The 26,045-nt window shown below is 44.7% G+C and overlaps 1 protein-coding gene across 1 annotated transcript in view; it reads left to right on the top strand.

Moving 5' to 3' along the window:
- LOC117721452 (kinesin-like protein KIF28) overlaps window positions 1–26,045 on the top strand; it is a 54,537-nt gene that overhangs the window by 20,583 nt on the left and 7,909 nt on the right. The window contains exons 8-16 of the mRNA XM_034520099.2: window positions 14,140–14,207; window positions 15,741–15,847; window positions 16,529–16,641; window positions 16,891–16,981; window positions 18,024–18,078; window positions 19,365–19,488; window positions 20,286–20,430; window positions 22,632–22,750; window positions 23,253–23,360. Coding sequence (XP_034375990.1) covers window positions 14,140–14,207; window positions 15,741–15,847; window positions 16,529–16,641; window positions 16,891–16,981; window positions 18,024–18,078; window positions 19,365–19,488; window positions 20,286–20,430; window positions 22,632–22,750; window positions 23,253–23,360 — 930 coding nt within the window. The remainder of the gene's footprint in view (window positions 1–14,139; window positions 14,208–15,740; window positions 15,848–16,528; window positions 16,642–16,890; window positions 16,982–18,023; window positions 18,079–19,364; window positions 19,489–20,285; window positions 20,431–22,631; window positions 22,751–23,252; window positions 23,361–26,045) is intronic.

Raw genomic sequence — 26,045 nt, 5'->3', positions numbered from 1 at the left:
CTTCTTCCAGAACGGGGTACTGCTAGGAGTTGACATGTCTCAATATAAAAAAACAATCTTAAATTAATAACATTATGTTTAGGTGCCATAATCTGAAGAGGAAACATGATTTCTTTGGAAAGTCAGTTGTGTTGGATGGTGTTTTGCTGGGGTAGACACGTGAAAGAGTGTTCTCCTGATGTGGACACAGATGAGAGGATGTTTTGCTGGGGCAGACACATGGTGGACCATGATGAATGGTATTGGTACGCCTTCCATTCCCTAATTATCATCATTTGTCCTGACTCCATAGAGAGAAATATATCAAAAAAACAAAAAACAAAAAAACAAACTTCTGGTGCTGTTCTGGTGGCTTCTCGCCACATCCACGGACTTGGACCAATTGGCAGAGTGATGTCAGCTAATACAGACTAATGTGAAGTTTTGCTAAGACAGACTCACATGAAGAGGCAAGACCCATGGGAGGACATGTGATGTGTGGAGAGTGTAAATAGGACTCAACAGACTACAGAGGGGCTTGCTTGCTTGTAGAGCCAGCTCTGCAGTGCTGCTTGGCCTTGTGTCTTTGTCTTTACTGATCTTCACTTTGTTGAGAGAAACACAGCAGGGAACTTCTCCTGGCGTCTCTGCTGGTTCTGGTCACTCCAGCTTACTTGTGCTGACTCAGCAGAGGCCTGGCTGTTTCTGCAAGGCTGTGCCACCACTGCTGATTCCTGTTTGCTATCCTGACACTACTGAACTGGACGGCTGGTATATATCCTGATAACGCAAATTAGATCTGCTCCAAAGAATTATTGCTAAACAGGTCCACTTCCCCCATATCCTAATAACATTTTTTTCTCACTACCTCTGCTGGGTGTTGGACTAGAAGAGAGGTTTAAGCATTTAAGAACACTTATTACCGGGCGGTGGTGGCGCACACCTTTAAGCCCAGCACTTGGGAGGCAGAGGCAGGCGGATTTCTGAGTTCGAGGCCAACCTGGTCTACAGAGTGAGTTCCAGGATAGCCAGGACTACACAGAGAAACCCTGTCTCGAAAAACCAAAAAAAAAAAACAAAAAAAAAAAAAAAACAAAAAAAAACAAAAACAAAAACAAAAAACAAAAAACTTATTAAAGTAGGTTTTGAAAAATCTAAGACTACAATAATCTGCGAGTCTCTGAGGTTTTTGAAGACCATCTATCTATTCATAGCATAGCTGAACAAGCAAACGTTGCCTGTCTCCTGGTACCTATTATCTGTACAATCCAAGATGTATATTCATATGATAATCTAGACTAGTATCTAACATGGTCATGAGTTTGATTGACTGACTATTAATTTGTATTACTTAATTATCCTAAACAGTTTCTAATAGCAGCTATTTCTGTTTGTTTGTTTGTTTGTTTGTTTTGTTTTGGCTTGTTTTGGTTTGTTTTGTTTTGTTTTTTCAAGTCAGGGTTTCTCTGTGTAAGCCTGGCTGTCCTGGAACTCACTCTGTAGACCAGGCTGGCCTCGAACTCAGAAATCTGCCTGCCTCTGCCTCCCAAGTGCTGGGATTAAAGGCGTGTACCACCACTGCCCAGCCTAATAGCAGCTATTAAAAGAACTTAGAATAAACCTTATATTTCTATTTGTTTTTTTGTTTGGGTGGTTTTTTGCTTTTTAAAGAGTTATTAATTTTATGTATATGTCTGTCACTGTCACTGTCTTCAGACACACTAGAAGAAGGCATCAGATCCCATTACAGATAGTTGTGAGCCACCATGTGGGTGCTGGGAATTGAACTCAGGACCTCTGGAAGAGCAGCCTCTTAAAACTGCCATTTCTCTACCCCTAAACCTTGTACTTTTAAATGAGTTGCATAGGTATATTACCTATACAAGAGTTAAAACATATATATATATATATATATATATATATATATATATATATATATATATTATGTTGCAACAAAATTAATTTTAAACTTTGTGTCAATATACAAATAGTTATACCAATGAAAATCTTAAACCTGTATCAATATACAAAATTATATATCAATGTAACAAAATACAGCCTCAACTTTTCACCAAAATATGAAGATCTCTACCAATGTAAAATTATGGCTATAAATTCTTCTATTTTGTTTAAGAGTAGATTAAATAATCTACCCTTATTTGCCTAATTTCTTATATTATTTCTATTTCCCCTCTTTTTCTTTCAACCCCCTTTCTCTTACCTATGGGAGAAAGATAGAGAAAAAGAAAAGAACGAGAAAAAAAAGAAAGAGAAAAAATCCTTGAAAAAAAATCTCTATTTTGTTTTCCCCCTAAGACCATAATTATTTGCAATCATCCCTTAAAATGACAACATATAGTAAAGTGACCAAAACCAAATAATAGACTGGGTGGGACAATGGACTTCTTATAATAGCTTCTTGCTGAATTGGGGAGAGGAATTCATTTTGGGGGGCTCAAGAAAATTAGAAAAGTGGTTAATCTTAAGAAAGCTAGCTATAGCATTTGTTGTCCAGTCTCTATGCTGAGAAAGTGAAGGCTTAAATGAAATCCTGACTTTAACAGTCTGAAAGGCTGGACCAAGTGAGCCAGCTGTTCTGAAGTTTTCCCAGATGCGGGTTTTAGAGGAAACAGCTTCCATGCAGTTGAGGTAGGCTCGAGCAGGGAGCTAGAACTGAAAGCCTCAGCATCTCAGCATCTCAGCATCTCAGCATCTCCAAGGGTGAATCCTGTCAAGGCTGCTTCCATTCTGCAATATACAAACCTTATAAACAATCTACAGTTCTATAATGACATTTCTGTGGAATGTGCAGGATGAACAGATCAATTTAAGAATGATTTCCTGCTCTGTTTGTGCAGATGAAAGACAACTGTTTATTTTAAGAGTTAGTTTGATCATATAATCAAACTGCAAAATTGATCTCCATTCATGCCATATGAAAAGATGGTATGTTATAATAAGTATGAACATTTTCTAGCCAGCAAGATTTATTGGCCATGCATAGTGAAGTTTTATATGTACTAGTCAGTTTCAGAGTTGTTTTAATAAAGGTTTTGACATTGTATATTACCAGTTTGATGGATCCTTTTGATTTTTTGAGGTCTTCAGGAAGTCTTCCTTGTCATGGGTGATTTTTATCAACTTGGAAGGAACCCATAGCTTTTCTTTTCCTGTGGAAATACAGGCATAACCTCTTCCTCAGCACAGCACATTTTCTGTTTTCAATTCTGAAGTTAGGACATATTTATTTATTTATTTATTTATTTATTTATTTATTTATTTAAATAGTCTGGGTTAGGTCAGTGGGTTTTTTTCCATAACCCAATGTCTCTGAGCAGCTGTAGTATTTTGTTCACTAACATTCAAAACTTAAAGTTAATGAAGCTCCATGTAACCTGTCTCTGGGGTCTGCGGTACCCAGTCTTTGCTTGTTAAGCATCTTTTAAGTCTGACTGGATCTCTCTACAATTGCTTGTCCTGTAGGATTGTGTGATATACTTGTAATATATTTGATAGCATAATATATTTTAAAATAACTTCATTTTATTAGAGACTTATGTTGGAACATTGTCAGTCTTAAGTTGTACATGTATTCCCATAATGACCATAACTTCTAACAAATGCATAATCAACCTTTTCAGAAGTTAAAGCAGTTGCCCACTGAAATCCTGAATATGTCTATAGTGTGGTACACATATTTCAGTCTACCAAACTCTGTAAAATGAAACATCCATTTGCCAAATTTCATTTCTTTGGGCGCCTTTAAAGTTACTTCCTGTACATAATGGAGTTTGTTTACATATGGAAGGAGTAGGTCATGCTTTTGCCGTTGCAACCTCCTTGGCTTGTTGCCAAGTGATAGAAAACTCCTTTTTAAAACCTTTGCTGTTAACATGGTGTTTTAAAAAATAAAATTCTGAAGCCTCTAGCACACTTCCTATTAATAGCTGATCAATTTCATCATTACCTTGATGGAAGACCTGGTAGACCTGTATGGGAATCTGATACATGTTATATTCAAGATGATTCTATTTCTGATCATTTGTTGTAGTTGAATAAACAATTTAGACTCATCCTGAATAAGTTCAGCAGTTTCTATATGCCAAACAACTCTTTCTCCATATTGAGAGTAGTTACTATATTAAGAGACTCTGTAAAAATCTAATAACACTATAAGAATTGCATATAACTCTGATTTTTTGAACTGAATTATAAGGACACTCAACCACCTTACTTATGGTCTCTGACTTATAACCTGCTTTTCCCTTTATTTATATTAGTATAAAATGTAGGGCTCCAGAAATTTGTGTCACTTTTATTATATGAGAGGGAATCTAATTAGTTCTTTTTATAAATTGAAGTCACTTGCTTTTTGGGTATTTCTTGTTAATTTCTCCAAAAAAATTATTGCAAGTTCTTTGCCAATGTTCATCTTGTGCCCATAATGAGGCAGTTTCAGCATTGGTAAAACGTACCACAATCTCAGGTGGATCTATTCCAGCTAATTGATGAAGTCTCATTTTTCATTTTAGAATCAGTTCAGAGGCCTTTTATATATAGGCCTTTTATTTTTTTACTCTGTGTGCTAAAAATGTTCCTTATAAGATATAATCTTCCCTCTGCAAAAGAATTCCTGTGAGAGAATGAGTAGAAGGCAAAATAAGTAAAGTACAAGCCAACTTTTGGTCGATACAATCTACATGGACATTTTATAGTTTCTTTTCTATCGGAGCCAATTCCTTTTCAGCTTCAGATGATAATCTTCTTAAGACTATTTAATTCATTATCAACTTGCAAGGTTTGAAATATGAACTTGCAAGGTTCTACTCAGCTCTTGAGTGGTCAAACCAAGTGTAGGCTGAAGCCAGTTAATATCTCCCAGTAATTTTTGAAACTCATTAAGGGTATTTAGCTGGTCTCTCTCAATTTTTACCTTTTGTGGTCAAATTTCCTGCAGATTAATCTTACATCCTAGATAATTAACAGAATCTCCTCTTTGTATTTTTTCAGGAGCAATTTGTAATCCCCAATAAGAAAAAAAAATTGTTTTGCTTCATTAAACATTTATTGTAGGATCATTTGAATCATCCATATAATGGTAAATTATGTATTGAGGGAATTGTTTATGAATTATTCCCAATGACTATTATATAAAATATTGGCATAAGATAGAACTATTCAACATTCCTTGTGGTAGGACTTTCCATTGGAACTGGAATTGGCACTGAGTGGTTAAATGTGGGCACCATGAAGGCAAATCTCTGTCTTGTTTTTGTAAAGAGATTGTGAGAAAGCAATTCTTTTAGATTAATCACTATGATAGGCCATTCCTTAGGGAACAAGGAAGGCAAAGGGATTCCAGGCTGCAAAAAGCCCACTGGCTGAATGATTTTATGGATTGCTCTCAGATCTATCAACATTCTTCATTTACCTGATTTCTTTTTAATGACAAATACAGGAGAGTTCCAAGGGCTGGTTGGTTGAGTCTCCAGATGTTCTTGGACTAGCTGTTCTAGTGCCTGTAATTTTTCCTTTGACATTGGCCATTGCTCAATACAAACAGGTTGGTCCATCAACCACCTTAGTGGTGAGGTTCTTGGTGGGTTTTTTTGTTTTGTTTTTGTTTTTTTGACAGGGTTTCTCTGTATAGCTCTGGCTATCCTGGAACTCACTTTGTAGACCAGGCTGGCCTCAAACTCAGAAATCAGCCTGCCTCTGCCTCCCAAGTGCTGGGATTAAAGGTGTGTGCCACCACTGCCCAGTGGTTCTTGGTGTTTTATCAGCAGTGGCTCCCTCAACCAAGGTTGAAGAGTTTGTCTCTGTTGTATCTGTCTATGGATAGCCTGGACAGTTTACAACTGTCCCTGATAACATCTCTCTGTCTCTCTCTCTCTTAACAGAAACACTTCCTCTTTATAGCCTGTCTCTCAAATTAGAGGCCTGCTCATTTGTGTTTCCTATTATTGCAATAGATCTCTTCCCTACAAATTCATGGCTACATCTGCCACATATGGCTTTAATTTTTCTCTTTTACCTTCCGGTCCTATACATTTAATCCATTTAAGACTTTGTTGTACCTGCGACAATGTCAAATACCTAGGAGCTGTGTAGATACCCTTTGAAGCAGCCAAGCTGGATTCCAGGAATCTTGTGATGTTAAGGTTACATCTGCCCTAGTATCCACTAATCCCTTCATCTCAGTTCCATCTAACTGTAATTTTAACCTTGGTTTCTTATCATTTATAGTAGTCTGCCAAAATAACTGTTTTTCAGTATCTTTAGAATCTCTTGTTTCATCTTTAGGAGATGCTTGATTTTCATTAAGTGGCTTAATTGAGTTTTGAGCAGCTCTGTTTGTCCTATCAGACTTTGAATTTTTAAATTGTATTTCAGAAACATCTTCCCTTAGCTACAGGAAACAAATGGCTCATATTGTTTTTTGTCTGGCCTTAGGTGAAGCCCCTTAGTTAGTTTTCTGAAATTAAGGAAGTGCCTCCTATATCTTTGAATGGCCTACATTTAAAAGCCATATACCCACTCCTTCCACATCTTCTACATGTCAAAGGAAATTGTCCCCCAGAATTATTAACATTTGTGGCAGTTTGAATATTCATGGCCCAGAGAGTGGCACTATTTGAATGTGTGGCCTTGTTGGAGTAGGTGTGGCTTTGTTGGAGGAAGTGTGTCACCGTGGGCATAGGTTTTTAAGACCCTCATCCTAGTTGCCTGGAAGCCAGTCTTAGCAGCCTTCAGATGAAGATGTAGAACTCTCAGGTCCTCCTGCACCATCCCTGCCTGGGCACTGCCACACTCCCACCTTGATGATATTGGACAGAACTTCTGAACATATAAGCCAGCCCCAATTAAATGTCCTTATAAGAGTCGCCTTGGTCCTGGTGTCCATTCACAGCAGTAAAACCCTAAGACACTATTAGAAGGATTTTTCCTTAGGAATCGTTTGGTTGCCTGTTTCTTAGGGAATGACTTGATCTTTCACAGCCACAATGATGGGTATCATGTTTTTCTTTATCTCCTGTGCTTGTCCAACTACAGCTGAATAGTGAGCATTTGCTTCTATGTCCAGAGTAGCTTTAATACATTCATAAAGAGGTGCAGATCTTACTCTTGATGGCTTAATAGCCTTTTTGCACTTATCGTTAGCATTTTCCAAAGCTAAAGATTCAATTAAGATTTCCTCTAGCATTTGGATCTGATGCTGCTCTATTTAGAGCTGTGGCTACTCTTGTAAAAAAAATCTGTGAAAGTTTCAAATGAACCCTGGGTTACCTTTGTAAATGATTCAACTCTTCCCTGTTGTTCAACCTTGTCCCAAATATAAAGCTATTGTGAGACATTGTTCTAGGACAGTAATCAAAGCCTTACCTTTCCACAATGTCAGCCATTGTAGCTGAGGGCCAGGCTCTAGGATGGCTGTCATCAAATCTCTCCAGTCTTTTTTTTGGGGGGTGGGGGGTAGGGGTTCGAGACAGGGTTTCTCTGTAGAGCCCTGGCTGTCCTGGAACTCACTCTATAGACCAGGCTGGCCTTGAACTCAGAAATCCACCTGCCTCTGCCTCCCAAGTGCTGGGATTAAAGGCGTGCGCCACCACTGCCCAGCCTCTCCAGTCTTTTGGAATTATACAATTCTGTAGCCCAGTTATTAAATATCTGTTTGACAAATGGTGAATGTAAGCTGTAGTCGCCACTTGAATTCTCTGTAACCCCGTGGATTTTCTTCATCTCCTTTCAACTCCCTTATCAAGGCTGAGGAGTCATTTTAGGTGTTTGTTTGTTTGTTTGTTTGTTAACAGAAATAAACTGCCCTTTTGGAGTCTTGTTACAAGATGTTCTGTGTTCTGGCTTTCCTTCCTCTGTTGCTGGCTTAGTATGTATTTCAATTTTACTAACAATCTGTTATAAATTTTCTTCTAAGACTTCTCCAATTTTTATTGGTTTCCTTTTCTTGTATCTTTATTATCTTAATTTCTCCCCTCAATTTTGCTTATAAATTTCTATAAATTCTCCTGTTTATTTTTCTATCTTTATTATTTTAGTATCATCCTCAATTTTGTTCATCAATGTCTCTATTTTTTTTAAATCATTTTTCTTTTTCCTGCTTCTCAGACATCTGAAGTCTCCATTTTCCTCCATTTTCTGATGTATAACTTTCAGTTCTTTCCCCTCTAATGCTTTGACATGGTTTTCATTCTGTTTTCTTTTTTCCTTTTTCTAAGGCTTGTGAATTGTTTTAAGGCCCTGTTTATTAAAAAGGCAAAGCAAACTGAAATGCTTATTAGGCTGAGTGACGCTTAAAGATGCAATGATTGTAACTGGCAAGGTGTCCATTCCTCTAGATCCATCCCTTTTGAACTGTTCAAAATAGCATCATATAAAATCCAAAAGGTCTTTATTGTGCTTATCATCTTTATGTGTCTATTTCCAAAATATCAACTTCCAACCCTAGTACCTGATCTGGAGTTTTCTGAGCTTTTGTCTCCCTCTGGTGTTCAACTCAGGACACTGCAGCAGTTTCTGATTCTTTTATTTGTTGGGAGGGGCTAATTAGAGAAAAAACCCATAGCTTTTGTGCTCTCGAGTGGGTGTTGTCCTCTGTCTCCTATGCGTGACCAGTTATGACCTTTTCTATATTGGAAAAAATGGCGTGAGTTCAGCTCCGAGCCCTTGGTGTGGCTGTCTCTGGGTTTGGGCCCAAACTGCAACCGGCAGCCTGTGTACCAATTCTAGGCACCAGCTGCCTTGGTGACACAGGAAGGGAGCAGAGGCAGGGTGGCCCGAGCTCCAGATCCCCAGATCAAATCGTTGTGTTGGTGGAAAACACGAGTTTAGGGTTGTGTCCCCCAAAGCAGTTGAGCCTTGTGTTGGGAGGGAACCTCCAGAAGCTCTCTGTGATGCAGGCTCTGGTGCTATGGGATCATGTAGCCTTCAGGAGTGCTGCAGTTGGTTGGTCCCAAGCATTATCTGGTTTTTGTTGTGTGGCAGCTTCGAGGCTGCATTTTTGGGGAAAAAATGTGCCTTATTACCCAGTAACTTGTCTCAGATAGTTTGGTTCTATGCCCAAGGTAAGGTGCACCAAAATGTAGTACAATTGTTTTAAATTTATCCCCAACTTACTTACATATAAATGAGACTCAGACGATGTTTATTTTGTAAGAGCCCCCCCTCCCCCACGAAGGGAGGCCCTCCCTCAAGCCTCAGAAATTCGCAGCCACCCCAATAACTCACAAGACACCATTCTTGATGCAACAGCAAGAGATATATTTCAGGGTCAGTCTGAAGACCCCCAAACTAGGGAGACCCTTACTCAAGTCTCGGGACGTCTTGACCACCCACAAACTCCAAGACACCATACCTGGATGCAATCAGCAGAGGTTTATTAGGGAAGAGAGCTGGCAGCCAGAGGTCAAATTGCACACTCGTGCAGGAGTAGAGTTTGATGAAGCCAGTCAGTCTGAGGAGGGTTTTTAAAGGTGTAAACCACAAACCAGGGGAGTGGGAAGGGGGGTGAGGGGTTGTCAAGGATACATAACATAAAAATAGTGGAACATTTCAGAGGAACCCACTCCAAATGATTTAGAGCCATGTGAAAATCACTCTGCACACTCATTCTTCTCAAAAATGTAGTTTTACCATGTCACTGTGCCCTACCCTGTCATTACCAACTATTTCAGGTTAACTGTTTCTCACTTGTTCCGGCTATAGCCCCACCTAGATGATTTGTATCTTTTTCTCTGGTCAGGAATGTGTCTTCTTGCTTTGGGCTTTCCCCACCCTGAGGCTTGAGGAATGTTAATCCAGCATCCTCTGATTCAGGGATAATGTCCTCTACCTAGAATGTGTCCTGGGGCAGTGAAGGCCTGAAATCTTACATCCAATTCCTCTTTCTGGAACTTGCATTCTTTTGCTCAGGTCTAGGGTAAAGAAAAAGCCTGTATATATTTCATAAAATGATCTTTATAATTTTTCACTCTACAAGTCGACTGAGGCCGAGACTCATGACCCATGCAGGGGCAGAGGAGTATCGACCCAGTCAGCTGGGAGTAGAGGGCTTATATAGGGCAGAACCACAAACCAAGGGGGGGGGGTGAGGGAGCTACCAAAGAAACATAATATAAAAACAGTAGAAAGTCTTAAAAGGTCCCAACCCAAATTTAGTCAGGGTCATGCGAAAAAACGTCTTATACACTTATCTTTTGTAAGAATGTAACCTTGCCCAACCATTTATCTTGCTGTCAGCCAGTTCCTGAGACTACCCAGATGACTTGCATCTTTCTTTGTGGTCAGGAATTGTGGGGTGCTGAGCTATGAGAGACAACCAGGCATCTGGTCGAACGAGCTTCTGAACCCCGGAGACCCTTTGGGACGGCAGGAGTTCAGCTCTGTTCCTGGTCCCCTGGCTCTCTCAGCTTCCGCCCTTCACAGCCCCTCCCACAGAGAGGTTGAGAGGTCTACAACCATTGGACCATCGGGTCACATAGGAATAGTGCCCCAGGCTCTCCTCACATGCATATGAGGCATCCCCAAAACCTCAGACTAAGCCAATGGGATTACCTGCTGCTAAAACCCTCACCCACCCCAAATGGTATATATTGAGCTTGAGAAGTAAAGTGCACACAAGAATCATCCTGTTGTCGGAGAGCTTCTGTCTTAGACCCTCCCCTCTTCACCAGCTAGCCGGCTCCAGAGCTGTTAACACTGGGCAAGGGATCTACCCTCTTTCCCTGCTACCTGGCCGGCACTTCCTGGCTTAGCAAAGAGCTGTAACACTTCAGAACCCACAGGCTCTTCCAGAGCATCCTCGGGGCTCTCCTCTCTCTGCTACAGAGAGGGCGACAGGCAGAAGCAGACCTTCCCCACTGGCACTCTGCCCTGGACCACTCGCAGGCAGGGGCAGTTACAGTGACAGAGACAGTGGCTGTTTGCATCCTATCTCCTGCCAAGCCAGAGACTTTGTGGGACCCAGCTGGAGACAATCCGACAAGGAATGTGTCTTCCTGCTTTAGGCCTTCCCCACCCACAGGCAAGTTCTCTTCCCTGAGGTCTGAGGAATGTTAATCCAGCAAGTGTTCTCTGACTCAGGGATAATGTACTCCTCCCGGAATGTGTCCCGGGGCAGTGAAGTCCTGAAATCTTACATTCAGTTCCTCTTCCTTGGGACTAGTGAACCTGCATTTTTTTGCTCAGGTCTGGGGTCATAAAAACTTTCTATATTTTTCATAAGTTTTCTATATCTTTCAATTTTATTTGGCTTTGACAATTACTGAGGTCAGGGGCAGTAACCCGTAATCTCCCAGTGATGTACCCCAGATACTTGCTGTTTCTCCTGGCCATGTGCTCATGGTACATCTCCTCTCATGGCACCTTCTCCTCTCTCCTTGTTCTTCTCTACCTCAGCCAAGTTTAACCTGCCTACCAGTAATTGGTTGTAGCCATTTTTATTTAACCAATAGTTTTAAATTAAGGAACAAGGTTTGCACAATAAAAGCTGGCCTAGACCCCAGGGTACAGAATTTAGCATTACAATACATAATAACAGAGCATTGAGGAATGTGCCTTTCTCAGCCTCTCAGTGTTGCAATCATAGAAGTGTAAGTTCTAAGAGTTTCTCCTACCACTGAGCCAGCCCCCACCCCCACTGTAGTGCAATAACAATAAAATATTGGAGAAAAGGAGGTAGGAGGTGAATGTTGATGAGCTTCTCAGGCTTAAACACAGAATGGTCATAGCCAACCTCCAAACTCCATGACACCAGCCCCAGTTTCAGCAAAAGTCTCTTAAAAGGGATTCACTGGCTCCAAGGACTCCAGCCGGCCCAGACAGACAACAGAGAGAACCAGATGGTTCTGGTCATTCGACCAGATGGTTGTTGTTTATCAGCCGGTACCCACAATGCCTTCAAACTTTATGGTCAGTATCAGGAAGCCACTTTCAACTTTTGTAAGTGCTTCTTTCAGCAAATGATACTCATCCATTGTTCTGAGTGGTGACCACAAGAGTACACAATTCACCATTACAGCTGTGGTTATCTTAGGTTGTCAATGCTGGTTACATGGGAAACCCAAGGCAAGTAAGGTTGGTTGTTACATAGTTTTTTAAAAGCCTGGCGGAACAAGCCGGCTGAGCACACAGCAGCCTGAAGTCTTGGGTGACCTCATGGTGTAATTATTAACTTTGGCTGTGAGGTTCGGCAGAAGTTCCAGTCTCTGGACTCTAAGAGATCTTTCCACAATATTGTGGAGGTTACGAAAGCGTACCCTACCTCTGTCCTGGTCTGTGATCCTCCAAAGAGGATTTAGCAAAGAAGAAAGACCTGCCCTGGATGTAGGCAATAACAATCCCAAATCTACCTTGTGTGCTGTGGTGTTCTTCCCCAACGACCCCCCTGGAGGAGCTGAATCCTCTAGGAGTCTGAGCCAAGAGAAACCCTTCTTGGCAGTAGATTTCTTCCCAGGTGCTTAGCTCCCTGACCAGAAGATCACACAAGAGCAAATTCCACTTCTGGCGAGTTATCACTGGGTGACTGTAGCTGTTGTAGCATTCTCTAAGCAGAGTTTTCTGGGTTGTAAAGTTCAAACAGGGCAGTGAGATGGCTCAGCAGGAAAAGGTGATTGTGGCCAAACCTGATGGCCTGAGTTATCTTCCTGGAATCCACAGAGTGGAGGTGAAGACCCCCATACTCGGGAGACCCTTCCTCAAGTCTCAGATCACGACCACCCAAAGATCACAAGAAACCATACCTGGATGTAATCAGCAGAGGCTTTATTAGGGAAGTAAGCCGGCGGTCAAAATTACAAGCTCTTTAGCTCCAAGAGCAAGGTTTTGGCCCCGAGTGGTGGGTTAAAGGGTCTTTTATAGCATGGGGTGGAGAAAGGAAGGCATTTTCACGCGCTTACACATGAATGGTTGCATTTTCGCACGGTTACACATGATTGGTTGTTTTACAAATTTTGAACATAGCACTGGGAAGACCAAGGGAGGGGTAACCAAGAACAGTGGAACATTTCAGAGAATCTAGCCCAAATGATCTAGAGTCATGTGAAAATCACTGCACACTCATTCTTCTCAAAAATGTGGTTTTTTTCCACGCTATTGTGTCCTATCCTGCCATTTACCAACTATTTCAGAATAACTGTCTTCCTGCTATAGCCCCACCTAGGTGGCAGCATCTTTATCTGTAGTCAGGAATGCCTTCCTGCCTTGGGCGAGGCTTGAGGAATGTAATCCAGCAAGTGTCCTTCACCTGGAATATGAAGGCCTGAAATCTTATTTTCAGTTCCGAGTTCTGTAAGCCGAAAAATCTACACATATTTCATAAAATGGCCTTTATAATTTTTCACTCTACAGAGGAAGAGAACCAACTCTTCCAAGTGTGTCCTCTGACTGACACAGTGGCACACACATGCACATGCACATACAAATAAATACATGTAAAAATAAATTTATTTTTTAATAATTTAAAGTTCAGAATGTGACAAGATGGTTCGGTGGTTAAGAGCACTTGCTCTTGCAGAGGACCAGGTTTTGATTCTCAGCACCCACATGACGGCTCACAACCGTCTGTAACTCCAATCCCAAGGAATCTGAGGCCTTCTTTGGACCTTCACAGGAGCCAGACATACACATGGTACGCACACTTACATGCAGGCAAAGCATTCATACACATAAAATAATTAAATAATTCTTTAAAAGTAAGTAAAATTTCAAACAGTGTTCAAAATTACATAATGTAAACTGTTTTGTGAATATTAGTTATTTTTTTATCAGCATGATAAAATATGTGCATGAGGTACCTGTGTGTGTGTGTGTGTGTGTGTGTGTGTGTGGGTGTGTGTGTGGGTGTGTGAAGAGCAGACAACCTCAAGAGGGTCATCCTCAGGAACGACATTTACTTCCTTTGAGACTGGGCTTCTTGTAGGCCTGAGACTCACCAATTAGACCACTGGCCAGTGAGCTCCATGGATCCTCCTGCCTCTGCTTCACAAGTATGCACCAGCACACGTAGCATATTTATGTGTATTCTGGTATCAAACTTAGCACCTCACGCTTGCAAAGCAGGTACTCTACTGCCCCAGTATTAGCTATTGTGATAGTGTCAATGTTAGTAAACTCCTGCCGATAAAAGTCTGTGTGGGGACTTTCCAGATTGCAGCCCTAAGTCCAGCTGACATCTGCTATGAGGAGACCTTGTCGACGCTGAGGTATGCTGAGAGGTAGGTAGTCTGGGGTAAGTACCTAGTTAGTCATCGTGTTCTGTGTCCTAAGTCACAGCTCCTTCCAGCTTTCAGCTACTTGATGGCTTGGTGTTTGAGGTGGGAGCCCAGGAGGAGGAGGCATGGTAGGGACATTCACAAATGATACCTTGGGCCTTAAATGTGGTGGTGTGTGGCCTTTAATCCCAGCACCTGGGAGTCTGAGGCAGGTGGACCTCAGTGAGCCAGCAAGGTGAGATCCTGTCTCAAAAAAAAAAAAAAAAAAAAAAAAAAAAAAAAAAACCAAAACAACAGAATCCCACAGTGCAGATTATGCTTCTCCTAATCTGACCATCTGACACTTCTCAGCCAGGGTCCCTTTCCTGTATGTGAAAACCACATTTCCCATCTTCATGGCCCAGAGGCAGTACCAGGTCACACATTTTCTCCCAGAACCTGCAATGCAAGTTCAGCTCTGTCGGTGGAACCTCAGCCTTAGCAACTTCTAGAATGTTTCATTTTTCCTGCCGTCTTTGTTGTGTTTTATAAAAGGTTGCAGCATAATGTGGCGGGTGGGGGAGGTGAATCTCAGTGACTGAGGCATTCCCCTGAGGGGACACGCTTAGTGCATGCAACAGTAAGTTTATTGGGGGAAGGGAAGGGAGCCTGGGAAAGGGGTAGAGGCAGAGAAGGTGGGGGACAGAGAAGGACACAGAGAGAGGAATAGGAGATGGACAGAGAGATGGAGGGAGAGAGAGATGAGGGGAGGAGAGTAGGGAGGAGAGGGAGACAGAGGGAGAGAGCTGGAATAGCTGAGTAGTTCTTATACACAGGAGGCAAACTGTTCCAGAGAGGCACTCTGTCCTGGACTTTGGGCTTGGCACAAGTCTCATTGGAATCTGTTTAAAATTTCCTTCGTGAAATAAAATGGTTAAAGCATAAAACAGCTGTGGGGGTGAAGTCCTGAGGTAAAGTAGGTTTAATCCCCAACATCAAGATAAAAATAGCATAAGATACCCAGTTAAATTCGAATTTCAGGCGAAGAATAAGTCAGGTTAGGTATGCCTGAGTTTCTGTGGTGACACAGAGGGACAGCAACCGAAACCCTGTGAGTTGACTGTAGCCTGTGGCACATAGTGGAGCAGTTTGCCTATGTCTTCCAGAGCTCCAAGTGTTGCTGAAGCACATTCTTGAATTAGCTAAGTGTGTTCAGGACCCAGGATGTTCAGTCGCCCAGCATGGGGACTGGGCTGAGCTGGGTGAGTTTGTGTGAGCCATGTAGATTACTGAGGTCAGTTTTGGTCTTCATGATTGCAGATATGTCTAGCTTGTGACCCACAGGCCCACAATGTGTCCCAGGCTAGCTATGAATGTGGCCCAAGAAATTTGTAGATGACAATGTAGTATCACAATGTCAAAAGACTAGACACACCAGGTAGTGAAAGCTGACATGGTTTCACCTGGGATCTGAGCTTGCCCGCTGTTAACCCTAGGGCTGGTGCTAGAGTTTTAATTACAAAAGGGCCTGAGAGTGTCTGCCATTGCGTATGGCAGGGCTAAGAAGGTTCGGAACAGAGCTGTGATCAACACCTGTCCACTGGTGACAACGTCCAGGGCTGAGAACACTCTGCTGCTTGGATTTGGAGGTGCTGGCGCAGCAGGTAAATCAAGTCAGGAGGCTATGCTCACCCACACCTGTAGTTGGATGACACCCAGGGGCTAGGACGGAGGGGTGGCTTGCACAGCAGCTGGTCTGGGGAGGTAGCACTGGCCAGGCAGATGGGGTGAAGAAGGAAGACCTAAGTTTTGTTAAGGATCTTAACTGATTCAACCTTGAGAAATTCCAGCTTTGAGATCAGTGTGCTCTCCTTTGTCACAAGAAACAAAGGCTTAGGCTTTCCCACGGAGTAGATGCACCCATGAGGACACATTTCCAGGTTTCCTATGCCTGGCTGACCTCAGGCATCCACTGCCACCAAGCGCCTGCCTGAGTTAGAGCAGATGCATACAATGGCCCACGCCTGGTTCACAAGGCTCTGTGTGTGTGTGTGTGTATCATCGAATTCCCACGATTTACAAAACCAGACGTGAAACATGAAAAACCGTGTAAGGCAAATCTATCATTCTTTCTGAACCTCTGGTTGGATGGGAAGTCCGTGAGCAGATGGTCACATGCCTACACACGTGAAAAGAAGAAAGGGGGACCTCCGAGCTCCGTGCTCCCCCTGAACCATATTCCGTGTTCTCATCATGTCTGAGTTACGCCACGACTGAGCAGAAGAGTCTTCCCGCAGAATCACACAGAAGCAGCTGTTTTCTCTCTCTGCCCTCCTTTTCTCTAGCGCACTCAGCCTGTTTCTGGGCAGAACAGCAGCTGGGGACCCGGGGGACCTGGACCCAGCTGCTGGAGAAGGCACGGAGTGAGTGGGAGCAACAGTACGAGGCACTCACACAGGTGAGACTCGCACTCGCGCTCGCACAGCCCGCAGCCTGTGCTGCTGTGGTGGCTCTGGCAGCAAGCAGGGAGCTGCAGGATGATGCCAGGGGCCTGAGGAAAATAGGCGGGGCGGAGGTAAAGGAGGGAGGGACGATAGCAGATGGCTGGTGGGGGACTAAAGGAAGTGAGGTCCCTGGGACAGGGCCTGCCCAGACAGCTCTCCTTCCTCCGGAGGCCCCTGGGACAGACTTCTTTCTGTCTTCTTAGGAGCATCAGATGGTAAAGATTCTCCCCCACATCCTCAATGTCAATGAGGACCCACAGCTCACGGGGGTCCTCAAGTTCTTCATTCACAACGGTACTTGATTCTGCAGCCCCCATACTCCCCAACCCCGCCCAGGCCGGCTCTAATTCCCTTTCCTTCCTCCCCTTCTTCCTCCTTTTCCTTTCCTTCTTTCTCTTCCTCTATCTCTTCCTTGATCCTCTTCCTCCCTTCCTTTCCCCCTTTTCTTTTCTTTTTTTAATTTTTTTAAAATTTGCACTACAAAGCATATAACATAAAGCTCACCTCTTTAACCACTCTTGAGGGTGCAGTGCAGAGGCACTACACCATCACCACATCTATTCCAGAACTTTCCATCATTGCCTCAAACCAAAACCCTGTACCCATTAAAAACCACCTCCCATCTCTCCTCCCTGAGCCCTGGGTGACCACAACTCTTCCTTCTGCATCTGGATTTCATAGGTGCCTCACAGCAGTGAGGTTACCCCACAGTTCTCGGTTGTCTCTCTCAGTCCTCAGAGTGTAACTAAGCTCACTCAAAGTTAGCATAATTTGGAATTTCTTTCCTTAGTGCATGTTATTGGTCCATCACCCACACTTGATCACACTGAACTTTTGTCTAGTGGTTTCCGAGGAGGTGGCAGCCTTTGGAATGGCTCTGAATGCTTCTGATAATATGTTACTGAGTGGGCTGGAATTCAGAGCGCCCAGCTGACACCTGTACTCCCCTTCCGGGCCACTATGCATGTCTAAGACAGGTGTCAGGAGCTGCAGGGGACACTGTATACCTCAAGGGGCCAGCTACCTCAGAAATAGAGCTTCTAAGAGGAGTGGCCCAGCCTCAGTGGGTCACTGAGGACTAAGGCCCATGAAGAAGGTGGCACTGTCACCAAGCTGGTAATCCCAAGAGGTTTAAAAAAAAAAGCAGAAAGTAAACAATTATATATAAAGCAGGGTCATATCTGGTGCTGTTATGATTGACAGCTCCAGTGGGAAAACAAATTCTTCTCATGCTGTTACTGAGGAAAGAAATGCCACTTTCAAACTATCAGGGATATTACCTTATCAAGGCCAAAGGATGACAATTATAACGATAAACTGTCCTGACTCTTTCCAGGCTCCTGTGATGTTGGTCGGGCTACTTCAAACGCCATCTGCCTTCAAGGCCTTGGGTAAGGACACCTGAGTCCTGAACTGGAGGACCAGGACCTCTCAGCCTGGACATGTGTCTTGTTTGGTTTTGGCTTTTTTGTAGACAGGATCACACTATGTAGTTCAGGTTTGCCTAAATATGAAATCCCCCTGCCTCATCCCCTGAGTGCTAGGTTGTCAGGTTTGTGCCAGTCTGGTCATGGGTAAGGCAGACTGTAAGTCCAGTTGGATGGGCAATATTTAAAGTTCCCAGGCCTCCCTTAGCGTCTTCTCCCTCTAGTGTTCACGAGAGAGTGATCCCGCGAGAGTGCTCCCGGAAGTGAAGTGTGGTGCGTACCTCCTGCTTCCTTATGCTCATTTTGGGAGAGAAGGGACGCCAATGGTTAGAGCCTGTGAGGCAGAACTTCACAGCAGAGGCAACGCGACTGAGCAAGAACCAAGGAGACCAAGTACAGATGGAGGGTCCTCCACAGTCGCACCTTCCGGTGGCTGTGTCCTCGTGTCTCTGTGTTGGAAACCCTCACTGAAGCAGCTTTAAAATTAATTTACAAATTACATATGTGTGTTTTAATTGACCCCATAGTTATATACATTTGTATCTATAGTGCAAGCTATAGTGTATATTGTTTCAGAATACGCACACAATGGTTAGCCATCAGAGGTACTGGGGATTTTGAAATGTTCAGCTCATGACCTTGAGCATCATCCTGTGCTACAGAACCAGGAGTTCTCTGTCTTTCAGCTTCACCCCTGTGGTCGTTAACTGTTTCCTCACATCCTCTGGCTATGGTAACAACTCTTCTTTACTTCTTTGAAGTAAGTGTTTTGTCCTCCACAGATGGGTGAGAATGGAGTGTTTGTCCTTCTGGACCTGGACCTGATTGATTTCATAATGGCCTCCAGTTGCACCCACGTTGATGACCTCAGGGGAATCTTTCTGGCCAAACAGTTTCCCCTGGTGTACATATACCATGTTTATTATCTGTTGATGGACACGGGGGGTTATTCCATATCTTGGCTGTTGAAACATGCTTTCATTTCTCCATTAACAGCTTTGTCTTTTGGTCTTTATGTCTGGAGGTTCCTGGCAGCTGTAGCCCTCAGCCGGGGTTCATTCCATGACTAGAATAGCATCCTCACTGTCCTCCAACCCCCTGCATCCTCCATGGCTGGCCCTGCAGCCTCCAATAACACTGTGTGGTGTTGGGGGCAGCAGGAGCTTCCCCATTGACCTCAGCTGTGGAGCTCACTGTGCAACCCAACCAGCCATAATCTATTGGGTGACTGTATCAAATTCCTGTCTTAGAATTTCAGATAGACATGCTTCCTTCGTGAATTTGGATGGTAAAGTGACAGTCGCTCCACACAGCAAGTGCAAAGTCATTGTTAACGGGGTACCTGTCACCAACAGGACAAAGCTGCAGCATTTGGTAGGTTCCTGGCCCAGCCACAGCAGTGCATCAGTGACACCTCAAGATGATGGGGGGGGGCAATGGCTCTCTTGTGAAATTGCTCCTGTCACAGTGAGAGGGGATGGCCCTGGCCCAGAGCTTCCCACCTCTGCCAGATTGCAAGGTCTGGGGTAAGAGACCTGTTCCCTACCCACTGTGTCTCCGGAGACACTCTTGGAGAGTGTCACTTGGACACTCTCCAAGATCCTCCTCAGTGCTCACATTTTATGACATCAGAGGCTTAAGAGAACCTGTCCTGGGGAGTAACACAGCATCTACTTACAACAGTCCCTCTCTGTCCCAATTCATTCTGCTACCACAGTGGCTAACCTGAAGCCCTCTCCCTTTACCGATCACTACACATAGAAACCACAAGCCTCTGAGACAGGCAGGTGGCTCAGCCACTCCCCTTTTAGAATCATGAGGTGTTTCCTCCCTGGTTTCACTGTCCAGCACATGCCCCATCCCAAGGACTTACCTTTAGTGGACCAGCAGCAGTGTGATCTACCTCACACACACACACACAAAATCCACATAGCACCTGTACCCACATAGTCTTCTGCCCTCTCTGAAGATTCTGAGATCCTAATCTGAATGGGACCAGGGTGCACTCCACAGAACCCCTGTGGTTTTCCTCTGGGGTTCTGACCACAGTGGTCCCATTCCTGGAAGGGGATGGTCATGGAAGGAAGAGAGTTCTCAGATCTCTGTGGCTTAAGGAGAAACCTGGGCCCTGGAGCAGGCCAGACCTTTGCGCCCTACACTCCACCTCCCAGGACCGCATCATCTTGGGATCCAACAGTGCCTTCCTCTACATCGGGTTTCCCTCTGAGCGAGGCGCAGAAGACCTGAGCACATTCGACTATGACTTTTTCCAGCTGGAGCGGGCAGCTGCTGAGGGCGTGAGTGTGGACATGATTGGTAAGTGCTTCTCATGATTGGTAAGTGCCTTCAGGCACTGTCCTGTGCAAATATAAAAGTAACTGTTTCCATGGTGTCAGAGTACAGTATGCAGAAAGTTAAGATGTAAGCTTGTTCTCTCTCTCTCTCTCTCTCTCTCTCTCTCTCTCTCTCTGCATACTCAGGATAAAACCCAAGGCTTTGTGTTCTTGCATGCTAGACAAGTGCTCTACCACTGATCTGCGTCCTCAGCCCCCAAATATGGTCTTCATAGAAATAGAGAACTGAGTACCTGAATACATGTCAAAGGTGTGCTTAACTCATTAAATCTGCCCTTAGGCATGAGGGTGAGTGGAGTCCACTTTATGAACCTTGTATGGGGGACTGTTCCATATAGTGAGTGAAGGCAAGGATGCTCAGGTGAAATCAACAGGTTAGATAAAGGGCTTCAGCCAACAGGGAACAGCATGCATTGAGAGCCTGCTCTGGGCTGGAGAGATGATGATGGGCAAGGTCCAGGCCTTGCTCTGGAAGGAGTTGCAGCGCTAGGTTTCTGGTGGAAGATACTCACTTGCCCCTCAACCCACCCTCTACCCCTGTACTATCTAGGATTCCTCCTAGGTGGGTGTGTTAGAGGCTCCACCCTCTGCCCATTCACCTCCCTTCACTCTGAAGGTGGCGGCTCCTAACACCTGCCCACCCACCCTCCTTCAGCACTAGTCAAGTGTAAAGGAGGCTGGCCCCTGCTGAGGTCTTTGTGATATGCTGGCTTCTCAGGGGGAGGCATCTACACCCTGTTTGCCTCAATAAAGCCTTAGGTGAGGAAAAGTGGAATGGATTACAGGTATGAGCCACCATATATAGCTCTGTTTTGGATTTTCAGATCTTACTGGGTAGCCAAAGCTAGCCCAAAACTCACCATGAAGCCCAAGCTGGTATCATTTTGTTAATCTGTCTCTGCATGCAGGATTGGGATTACAGACGTGTGGCACCATGTCCACGTTCCACTGGAGTTCTTGATATAAACCCAAGACCAGGGTTAGTGAGACAGCTTCATGCTTAAGAAAGCTAGCTTCAGGCTGGAGAGATGACTCAGAGGTTAAGTGCACTGGCTGCTCTTCCAGAGGTTCTGAGTTCAATTCCCAGCATCCACATGGGGGCTCCTAACCATCTTTAGTGAGATCTGGTGCCCTCTTCTGGTCTTCAGGCATACATGCAGGAGACCACTGTATACATAATAAATAAGTAAATATAAATCTGAAAGAAAGAAAGAAAGAAAGAAAGAAAGAAAGAAAGAAAGAAAGAAAGAAAGAAAGCTAGCTTGCTTCATGGCCATGAGGATGTGGGTTTATACCATCATCCATCCATAGGACAGACACAAAGAGGTTGCTGGAGCTTAGTAACTGCTTGTCTAGGATCATGGAGAGATGTTGCCTCAAGGGAATGAGATAGAAAGAGGTAGAGGAGAGCACTTGATATCTTCCTTTGGTCTCTGCATGCACACCAGTACACACACACACACACAAAATCATAAGCAAAATAACCCACCTTTTCGTTTTGTTCTTTATAACTGACTATTCAGAATGCCTTCCCAGGCCCTGGGCTGATGCACTCAGGTCCAGCAAGATGGTGGGTTCTCGAGGCAGCCTGCTTGGAGGTTCTGAGGCATTGGTACCATGTGACCCACAGGCAGGGATCTCTAAAGAGCAGACAGGTCCTGACACAAGGCAATGTTCACCCAAGTCTGGAATTAGGGCCTCTCATCATTGCTATAACCATTCCTCCATGGCACCCAGACACAACTGAAGTAAGAACAGGGTGCTTGCTGAGCCTTGGAGGATCCAGCACAGCTCCCTAGCCCCTCCTCTGGCCCACCGGCTTCTACCTCATCTAACCCTTCTTCCTGGACAGTTCAGAACTACACTCCCTTAAGGGTCTTGAGATCAAGAACAAGAATAGTCAAGATTTCAAGGCCATGACAAGCAGCTGTATAAATGAACTGTGAGAGCTGGGCAGTGATGGCACAGAGGCAGAAGGATCTCTGTGAGTTCATGGCCAGCTTGCTACACAGTGAGTTCCAGGACAGCGCTGTCTTGAAAAACTAAAAAACCCAGCAACAACAAAAATCATGCCAAAATGAATGAACAGCTGAGTGTGAGTTTATGGATGGCTTAAAAGTATAGAACAAGTGACAGCTTCACTTCCTCCCTGACTCTCACTAGGTTCTTCAAGCCCTGGAGACGACCAAGCCAATCCCAGCATCTTAGCTGTGTTTCAGGACTACATCAAACTCATGCCACTGGTTGTGGAAGCAAATCAGATGAGTGAAGAGTTGAAGAAGGTAACCTTTGACACCCTGATGATGGCGTAAAGACAGGTCCTGAAAGACCCTCAAGGTCTAGGGAAGGATGAGGCTTTCTCACCAACGGCACAAAGAGCTAGTAACAGAACTACACTAACCCTCAGGGCTTTCCAGCCAGCCTCAACACCTGCCCTACTTATCAGAGCCACTAGCCATAACTGGCTACCTCTGATGAACCCCAACATCTCTCCAACACCTCAGTGGCTCATATGCCACAGAGGGGACCAGGTTAGCTCCCAGGACACAGGATCCCAGTCAGCAGGAGCCTTGAGAGGGAATTAACCGACTTAGGAAGTACAAACAATATTTTCAGGATAGCATTAAGAAATTCTGGTGCTCTGCCATCCAGCTTGGTAGGAACTCCGAAGAACAAGATGATCTGGGCTGTGTTCTTTTACAAAGCCCAAGGCTGGGAAGAGTGGAGAAGCAGCTTCCAAAGGATATGGAGCAGGGGTTGCTTAGTGAAATGTTTCTTTACCAGGGGCTTAAAATGGAATTGAAGGTGAAGAATTTAGCATCGTCAGATTCCAGGGGCTATGACCTCCAGAAAGAGGTCATGGTGAAGGTGACCAAACAAGGGACTCATGAGGTAAGACACCCCCACCCCAATCAGTGGACAGATTTGAGCCTTCTCAGGAGACTTCCAAAGTACACAGGAGATTTTTGTTGCATCCAGGAGACCTAGACGAGAAACCAGATGTTCTCTGAGTAGGGTCCAGTCTGGGCATCCTTTGTTGTGTTTCCTTGTCTTTAGTGTCGCCAGTTCCTGGGATCTAGTGACATTGTGTCTTAGTTGGCATTATAGATGTTCTGACGAGATCCTATAGCCAAAGGCAACTCTGTGAGGAAAGGGTTTGTTTCAGTCCTACTCCTAGAGCTGTTCACCACTGATAGCAGTGGGGACAGGAACCCAAGCAGGGCAGGGACAGGGAGGTCGTAGATGAATGCTGCTCACTGGCTCACTCCTCGTCATGGCCTGCTCAGCCTGCTTTCTTATAGGACCACGGGCTTGGTCCTTTCACATCAACACTAAGAGAAGGCTCTTCAGACTTGCCTCCAGCCTGCTCCTGTGGAGGCCTTTCTTAGTTGAAGTTTCCTCCTCTCTGAGAACTGTCAGGTGGACACTAACGGCCAGCACAGGCTGAGTTAGCTACTAATGCTGCTCTGAAAGTGCCAAAGGGAACTTGGGGGAAGTTTTGGTTTTGCTCACAGTTTGAGCGTGGAGTCTATCATGGAGGGAAGTCATGTGACAGGGGCTTCCGTCGGCCGGTCACACTGCATCTACATTAGGAAGCAGATGAGATGAATGCTTCTCTCTGTTCAGCTAGCTTTCTCTTTCCTGCAGTACAGGGACCCAGCCACGGAATGGTGCTGCTGCTGCTATTCAGGGTGTATCTCTCCTCATCAATCAACCTAGAGAATCCCTCATAGGCCTCCCCAGAGCTTAGTCTAACCTAGAGAATCCCTCATAGGCCTCCCCAGAGCTTAGTCTAACCTAGAGAATCCCTCATAGGCATGGTCAGAGACTTGTCTGCTAGGTGACTCTAGATCTTGTCAGTTGATAATCAGTGTTAACTATCACAGAGCCTACTAGAGACCCTCTGTTCACATTTAACATGACTCACAAGCCTTAGTATCAAACCAAGGAAGGGTAGGTGGGGGTGGCATACACCTTTAGTCCCAGCACTCAGTAGGCAGAGGCAGAGGCAGAGGCGCAGAGGGGCGCAGAGAGGCACAGAGAGGCGCAGAGGCAAGGCAGAGAGGCAGAGAGAGAGGCAGAGAGGCAGAGAGGCAGAGAGGCAGAGAGAGGGAGAGGCAGAGAGAGAGAAGGAGAGGCAGAGAGGGAGAGGGAGAGAGAGAGGGAGAGGCAGAGAGAGAGAGGGAGAGGCAGAGAGAGAGAGGGAGAGGCAGAGAGAGAGAAAGAGAGAGAGAGAGGCAGAGAGAGAGAAAGAGAGAGAGAGAGGGAGAGGCAGAGAGAGAGAGGGAGAGGCAGAGAGGGAGAGGGGCAGAGAGGGGCAGAGGAGAGGCAGAGAGGAAGAAGTAGAGGCAGGTGGATCTCTGAGTTTGGGGCTAGCCTGTTCTATATAGTGAGGTCCAGGATAGCCAGGAATACAGAAAGAGACCTTCCTCCAAAAAAAAAAAAAAAGTAGGCCTGGAAGTTTACTCAGATAGTAATGGTGACCATGTGTCCATGTCTCTGTGTGCACATGAGAGAAAAACACACCTCTATATGGTGTTCCTTCACAGGCCTGGAGGCCAAAAGAGACAGAAAAATCTGTGTTTATTCCTCAACTGACCCATTGAAGGTGTCATTCATGGAGACGATACCTCCTCCATTTGCTTTTGTTTTTATTCTAGTTGCCTGGAAGAGTTGTTGGGTTTACTTGATACCACTTCTGATGGCACATTTTCAGTCAAGAAAATTTCCAGCTGAATTCCCTTCTATTGCAGTTTCTGGTTCTATCCAGAGCCGGCGTTCTCAGAGGCCCTGCCTTTGCCTGGGGAGAGGCAGCAATTCCTTACACTTGTTGTTCGCTGGGGAGGTGGCTGGGTGAGGGTGAACTCCTGAACAAGAGTAGAACTCCTTTGTGGGCTTCTGAAAAACAGAGATTAAAGTACCTGTGCTTAGGTGCAAGGGAGATGGAAGGCAAGGTTAATCATGAGGCTGTGCACCTGCTGGGGAGACAGTTCTTGCTGTCTGTAGATTAACTGTCCTGTATTTATTGTCTATTTGTCTATAGCAAAGTCTGTCGCTCACTAACTGACCTTAGGTTATGGCCTTAGCTCTCTGTAGGCTGTTAGCCTAACACAGGTCTTGCAGAGCCTTTTGTTCCAAGGAATACCCATGGTTAAATCTATTTCCCTGCTTTTTTCAGCTTCTAGACCCCACCAACCCCACCAACTCACCTTGGCTCACGCCTCTCTGTCTTTAATCAGACACACTGTCTCTCTGGCTCTACTTCCCCACACTAAATTTGGTGTCCTAGAAGGGCCTCAAAAAGCTGTTTGGAAGGCTGGAGAGATGGCTCATCAGTTAAGAGCACTGAGTGCTCTCCAGAGTTCCTGAGTTCAATTCCCAGCAACCACGGTGGCCCACAACTGTACTGGGATCCGATGCCCTCTTCTGGTGCGTGTGAAGACAGTGACGGTGCACCCACATACATAAGATAAATAAATAAGCTGAGTTTGGTGAGAGTAGCTTGTGATCTTCTTAAGTCCAGAATGCAGCCCAGAGGCCACCACTCACATATGCAATTGGTATATTCTTGTTTGT

The sequence above is a fragment of the Arvicanthis niloticus genome, chromosome 16, assembly GCF_011762505.2.
Source record: "Arvicanthis niloticus isolate mArvNil1 chromosome 16, mArvNil1.pat.X, whole genome shotgun sequence".
NCBI classification, from domain to species: domain Eukaryota; kingdom Metazoa; phylum Chordata; class Mammalia; order Rodentia; family Muridae; genus Arvicanthis; species Arvicanthis niloticus.
Note: the sequence above shows the minus strand (reverse complement) of the source record. Positions and strands in the feature narration are given on the sequence as shown.